The following is a 6,872-nucleotide window of genomic DNA, read 5'->3' on the forward strand; positions in this document are numbered from 1 at the left end:
TGCTCTGGTGAATTCTGTGAAACTAGATGTTTCCTGATGTAATGATTCCTAAACAATTAAAAATTGAGGCATGGGGCACAGCACAGCAAGCCCTAATGGCCCAGGTGTATGCTGTGTGTCCTCATCTTGGAAACAATGCAATAACTGCACAATGGTAGTTCCAGATTAATGCTTGACTTTCAAAGAAAGTTTGAAGAAATTATTAGATAATGAAATGGAGCCAACATTGGAATCCCAAGAAAGGAAAGCACTATGAAGGTTATGAAATAAGTTTTGCGCAACACTTGAGTGATTCCTGGATAAGCAAGTAGAGAATATATAAAATCTTATACTAGTAAAACTAAGTCAAAACACTTGGACTCTTAGGAGAGTCATTGTGTGCAATATGCAGAAGCAGAGAGCTAGCGGAACTGCTGAGTTACAGGTTAACTTGATTCTTTCTGGCCCTCCTCTGGCAGCTTTGCCCATGTCATTTATCATTAGAGCTTCAAAAGAAAATGCAAGTAGCTGAGCTCGGTGCTCTGAGCTCTGAAGTATAAGTCTAAAGTTAAAGTTTAAATGATTATAAGTTTGCAATCATTATTATTATGGCTATAAGCCTGGGAACAGGGAAACTTTAAACCTTGGGGAAGAATTGTAATTCTTATTTCTTTGTGGGATGTGGTTATTAGTTTTTCTTTTTATTCTTTTCTTTTCTTAATTTTTTCATTTATTGAATATCATCTTCATTTACATTGCCAATGGTAAAAACCTTTCCCGATTTACCCCCTCCCCAAAGACCCCCAACCCGTCCTCCCACCCCCTGCCTCCGGGTATATGCCCTTCCACTCGACCCACTCCCACCTCTCCCTGCCTCGATTTCCCTTTGTTGGGGCATCTATTGAGTCTTCACCTGATCAAGGACCACTCCTCCCACTGATACCCAACAAGGCATTCATCTGCCACATTTTTGGCTAGAACCATGTGTACCCCTTGGTTGATGGTTTAGTCCCTGGGAGTCCTGGGTTATTATTTTTTTTTATTTGATTTGGCAAGGATTATACAATGTCCTTTTTTTTTCTACTTGTTCTTGGAGTATCAATAAAAGACTGGGGCAAGAGAAAAGCGAGAAAGCAAGGAGTAAGAGAGCGAGTGAGGAGGTGAGTGAAGAGAGAATGTGGAGGTGTGTATGGAGAGTGTGTGTGTGAACGAAAGGAGAGTGCATGTGGTCTGTGTGAGATGTGTGTGAGTGAAAGGGGAACGCGTAGAGTTGTGTGGGAATGCGGAAGCTCGGAAAAAGAGAAGCACACAGGAGAAAAGCAGAGTGTGTGTAGCCTCAAGCAGAGAGACAGACAGACAGACAGAGAAAAAGGGAGGGAGAGGGAGAGGGAGGGAGGGAGAGGGAGAGAGGGAGAGGGAGAAAGGAAGGAGGAAAAGAGGAAGAGGAGGAGGAGAAGAAGGAGAAGGAGAGGAGAGGAGAGGAGGGGAGGGGAGGGGAGGGGAGGGGAGGGGAGGGGAGGGGAGGGGAGAGAAACTTTAAGCCTTGAAAATTTGCCTGTCAGCTTGTACCCAAAAAAGTAGACCGTAGATATTTATTATGCACCTTCCAGATATCCCTGGAACTCCAATCCTGTGTCGAGGCTAGACTCCAACATTTCTCCATTTAGCTTAGTATTTTCTTCTTCTGAATGCATTGTTAACTTTACCTTTGTGCACATCGTTGAAACTTCTATAATCTTTAGAAACATTGAAAAAGACGCGAAGAATGAGGTAACTTACAAATCACAGAGAACAAAAATTACCATCTTTAAATCACTAGTCTAGACATATAACAATTATAAAGCTTTGGGATAATCGCCATCCTTCTGTCTGCTTACTCCCTAGAACAGGTCACTGAATGGATGCTACTGTTTGTGACACTGGTTTTTTTTCCTGTTCCTCTTTAAACAACTGAGTAGATGTTAATTAATACATAAAATCATTTGTTTAAATTCTTGACATTAAAAATCACATTTTTAAATGAGCACATTTGGGCCTTAGTTACTATATTCCCACATAACCCCACTTTCTGAGTAAGATGCAGCTCCTAAGTGCAGAATGCTTCTGCAACAACCTCTCCTCCACACCCCAAAAAGGAAAAGAAGACAGTCAAGACAGGAAGCCAGTAAAGAGAGTCCTTGAATACTGGGATGAAGTTGCTGAACACTTTCTCTTCACAGTTGATTATTTCTGGTGAGAATATGAGAAAGGACTCAGTTATATTTAAGGCACTGGGTGTACTTTTTCTTAAATTTTTTGGGGAGGGGCAAAGAATTGGAGGGAGGAGTCAGGAGGACTGGCACGCAAGAGGGATGGCCTGCATACATTGTATGACATTCCCAAATAATCTATAAAATTATGTTGGAAGACAGACAAAAATATTACTAAGAGCTTTAAAGACGATATATTCAAACATGAGAGTTAAAAGTTTAACAAAAGCCAACAATCAGAATTTTGGAAAGACAGGAAAGGGGCCACTAGCCACGCATCAAGGAAAAGCAAGTGGCTCTAAGCAGCACAAAATTCAAGGGAAAGTAGTTAAATTTTTCTGATTCCATCACAACTAGAAATTAATTTTAAACATATTAAAGAACATGCCATCTGTATTTATGTCTTTGGGTCACAGGTGAGGCATAATTTATCACTTTACAGGAACAGATCTGGGCAGTCAATTACCCAGTGGTGTTTTGCTGTGAATCTCTCCAATCCCCAACTAAAGCAAGAATCTACTCAGGAAACAAGTTGGTGACTGAGGAATTCTCTCTCCAGATTCTGCCAGTGACAATGAGTCTGAGGGCTTTTCGAAACCAAGGATAAAAGAAAGCATAAATCAAAGGGTTCATGGCTGAGTTATAGTAAGCTATCCAGACTAGGATTTCATACACATACGCAGGCGTGATGAACCCCAGGAAGGCATCAATGAAGGAATCAATGAAGTATGGCAGCCAGGAGAGGAGGAAGGCGGCCACTGCGATGCCCAGGGTTTTGGCTGCTTTCCTCTCCCTCTTGGCCACCCTGTCCTTGTAGCTGTCTGATGCCCTGGCAGTCTGCTTGTTCATCTTCTCGATGCTCTGAGCCTGCTGTTTAGCAATGAGGAAAATCTTAGAGTACACAGTCATCATCACAAGCGTGGGGATAAAAAATATTAGGAAATTGATGGCGACCCAGTTTTGATTCATTAGGATTTGACAACCACCCACACAGGTGAGGGCACTCACTAGATCCTCCAGCCCAGCTTCATTGGCCCCTGTGTAAATGAAGGACAGGAGCCAGGAGAAGGCAATGCACTTGGCAGAGACAGATGCAGTGAACCTGGTGGGGTAGGTCAGGGGGTCGCTGACCGCAACGTATCTATCAACAGAGATGAAGCACAGGTGGAAGAGAGAACAATAGCAGAAAGATGCATCAAAACAAGTGTGTAATTTACAGTAACTGTCCCCAAAGTACCAACAGCCCTCCACAGACCTCACCATGCCAAATGGCATTACCATCACCCCTACCAAGAAGTCAGCACAGGCCAAGGATGCCACCAGGAAGTTGGCAGGAGAGTGCAGCTGCCTGAAATGGAGAATTGCTGTCATCACCAGGAGGTTCCCACACACAGCCAGCACAGCCCCAAAGCCAAAGACTGCATATAGGATGAGGCGAGGACCTGGGGAGTATGGGCTCCTGACACAGGATCTGTTCAGGTTCTTGTAGCACAGCTGGGCAGATGTGGCAGAGAGCAGATCTCTGATCAGGATGCTGTCTTGGTCCCAGGGAAAGCTGTCATCATCTGTAGCCATGTATGCTATTCCAAAGATCCTCAGGAAAAAATGCAGTGTGTAATTACTAATGCATGTTATCCATCTTAACAAAAGACTAAGACATGAGTTCATATTATCATTGTCTAAAAGTATTTCCTTCCTAATCCACTGTCAGTATATATGAAGGCTATATATATATAAATGTTTTTCTTTGCTTCATCTATTTCTTCACATCCTTATAGCACCAGTGTATTCTTCAATGCACATTTGAAGCTCAAGTTTTATTAGCATTGCCAGCTCTACTTAACTAACTTACGTTAATGCCCCAAGCACTCCTTACCCTCAGGAAAGTACCTAATGATGCCAAATGCAGTGTGTCCCTAGGACCGAATCCCCATGGTGTAAGGAGAGGCAAGTGGGGGCTTGTCAGTAAGTGTGTTGTTTATTTCATAAACAATTTCCCCTATTATTATGCTAGCGACAAGTGACCTTTCAGTACAATGCAGTTGAACGTGACACCTGCCCCATGGAACTTTACCCAGAATATTACGCTTTGTTCATTTATTATAAATGATTTTTCCCCTTCGTCAGACATTGTATCATTGACTCTCATATTGGAAGTGATCAGAACTTCTTCACGAACATTCTCTTGCCCTCCAAGGATTGGTATGTGTTAAAGAAACAAGATTCCAAGCCACGAGAACGCCTACCCTCCTCTACTCTCAGCTTTAATATTTCTGATTTGGAAAAGGAAAGGCGTCTATTGCCAGGATTTGCTCCTGGGAGGAAGCAAGGAGGGTCTAAAAGCAAATAGGAGTTTCTTCTCTGTGTACTTCGATTTAACAGATTTGCTGGGAAAATCCAGTAAGAATCAAATGGGGGAGGAATCTTCAGGGTGTGGCCAGCTAACGCGTGCCTCCATTTACCTTGGAAATGTTTCTTTCCCCTCCCAAGACACTTTAGAGAATCTGCCTAGACTCTGAAAAGGTTTTTCTTTTGAATATATGCACATTATTAGTACTGAATTTTTTAGTACAACATTTTAAATCATACTTTAAATACTTCATATCAACATCTATTTAAAGTTTTATCTTAATTGGATGTTTTATTTACATTTCAAATGTTATCCTCTTTCCCAGTTTCCCCTCTGCAAACCCCCTATCCCATCCCCCCTTATCCTGATTCTATGAGGGTGCTCCCCCACCCACTCCCACCTCACCACCCTAGCATTCCTCTACACTGGGGCATCAAGCTCTCACAGGACCGAGGGCCTCCCCTCCCATTGATGCCAGATAAGGCCCCTTCAGCTCCTTCAGTCCTTCCCCTAACTCCTCCATTGGGGTCCCTGTGCTCAGACCGATGGTTGGCTATGAGGATCTGCATCTGTATTGATTAGGATCTGGCAGAGTCTCTCAGGAGACAGCTGTATCAGGCTCCTGTCAGCAAGCGCTTCTTGGCATCAGCAATAGTGTCTAGGTTTGGTGTCTGCAGTGTCTGCGTGTGGCATGGATCCCCAGTGGGGCAGTCTCTGGATGACCTTTCCTTTAGTCTCTGATGCACTCTTTGTCCCTGTATTTCCTTTAGACAGGAGCAATGCTAGGTTAAAATTTTGGAGATGGATGGGTGGCCCCAGCCCTCAACCAGGGGGCCATTCCTAACCTCTGGGTATGGTCTTGACAGGTTCTCCCTCCCCTTTGTGGGGTATTTCAGCTAATGTCATCCCCGCGGGGAGCCTCCCCTGGGAGGCTCTTGCTTTCCTGGAATCTGGGACTTTCTGGTTGCTACCCCTGTTCCCCATCCCCCATTCTGCACACCTCTGTTCAATTTCTGACCTCTGTACATCTCCTCCCATACCTGAATCTTCTTCTCTTTCCCCCTCCCCCTCTTGTCTTCCTCCCAAGTCCCTCCCACCCTCTACTTCCCTTAATTACTTTGTTTCCCCTTTTCAGTAGGACTGAAGCATCCACTCTTTGGTCCTCCTTCCTCTTGAGCTTCCTGTGAGTTGTATCCTGGGTATTCCACGCTCTTTACCTAATATCCACTTATCAGTGAGTACATACCATGTGTGTTCTTTGTGACTGAATTAGCTTACTCAGGTTGATATGTTCAAGTTCCATTCATTTGCCTATGAATTTCATGAAGTTTTTGTTTTTAATAGCTGAGTAGTACTCCATTGTGTAAATGGACCACATTTTCAGTATCCATTCCTCTGTTGAGGGACATCTGGGTTTTTTCCAGCTTCTGGCTATTATAAATAAGGCTGCTATGAACATAGTGGAGCATATGTCCTTATTACATGTTGGAGCATCTTCTGGGTATATGCTCAGGAGTGATATACCTGGGTCCTCAGGTAGTACTGGGTCCTCAGGTAGTACTATGTCCAATTTTCTGAGGAACCACCAGACTGATTTCCAGAGTGGTTTATCTACAGATTTTTAAACAATTTTTACCTTCATCAACAAATGCATTCATTGTCAATATGGCATTATTACTTTTAATAATGATAATAATAATAATAATAGCAATGATATAAAAATATTTTTCTTATTTACCTACCAGAACAACAAAAGGATAATAACACTTTGCATTACACTCATGGCCATATGCTGATAAAGCCACACTTTGATGGCTGGGAGTTGCCCAGAAAATAAATGCTGGCAGTGCACATGTGGGGATGGGTGTGTGCACCCTCAGAGCCTTGTAATGCTGTGGATGCCCATTTGCAATTCCAGAGCTTAGACAGGAGAAACAGTGGATTCCCAGAACAAGCGGGCTAGCTGTAATATCAGTATTAGCAAGCTGTACCTTCAGCTGAGAGACTTGCCTCAGAGAATCGTGGAAGTACAAGTATAAAGTGTCCCAGTGTCACCCATAGGCTTCTACATGCCTGTGCACACATTTGGACATTCAGACACATGCCAAACATAAAGATAATAATTTTCAATTCACTGTCGAACTAAAAACTGTCCATTTTGTTACTGGAGATATTTCACCTATAGTTTAGGATTTTACAAGTATCTTTATATCAGTTTAACTGTAACAATTTTCAATAGTACAGTATCATTTTTAATATATACATCAGGGCTAATGTACATTTTTATAAGTCAT

General features: G+C 42.8%; 1 protein-coding gene across 1 annotated transcript; it reads right to left on the reverse strand.

Moving 5' to 3' along the window:
- Window positions 1–2,744: 2,744 nt before the first annotated feature.
- Window positions 2,745–3,803, reverse strand: LOC127673944 (trace amine-associated receptor 7b-like). The gene has a single exon (XM_052169746.1). The coding sequence runs from the start codon at window positions 3,801–3,803 to the stop codon at window positions 2,745–2,747; it is 1,059 nt and encodes a 352-aa protein (XP_052025706.1).
- Between the last annotated feature and the right edge of the window lie 3,069 nt (window positions 3,804–6,872).

This window comes from Apodemus sylvaticus, chromosome 23 (genome assembly GCF_947179515.1).
Source record: "Apodemus sylvaticus chromosome 23, mApoSyl1.1, whole genome shotgun sequence".
NCBI classification, from domain to species: domain Eukaryota; kingdom Metazoa; phylum Chordata; class Mammalia; order Rodentia; family Muridae; genus Apodemus; species Apodemus sylvaticus.

Coding starts and splice junctions, on each gene's coding strand:
- LOC127673944 (XM_052169746.1), bottom strand. CDS start 3,803: ATGGCTACAGATGATGACAGCTTTCCCTGGGACCAAGACAGCATCCTG.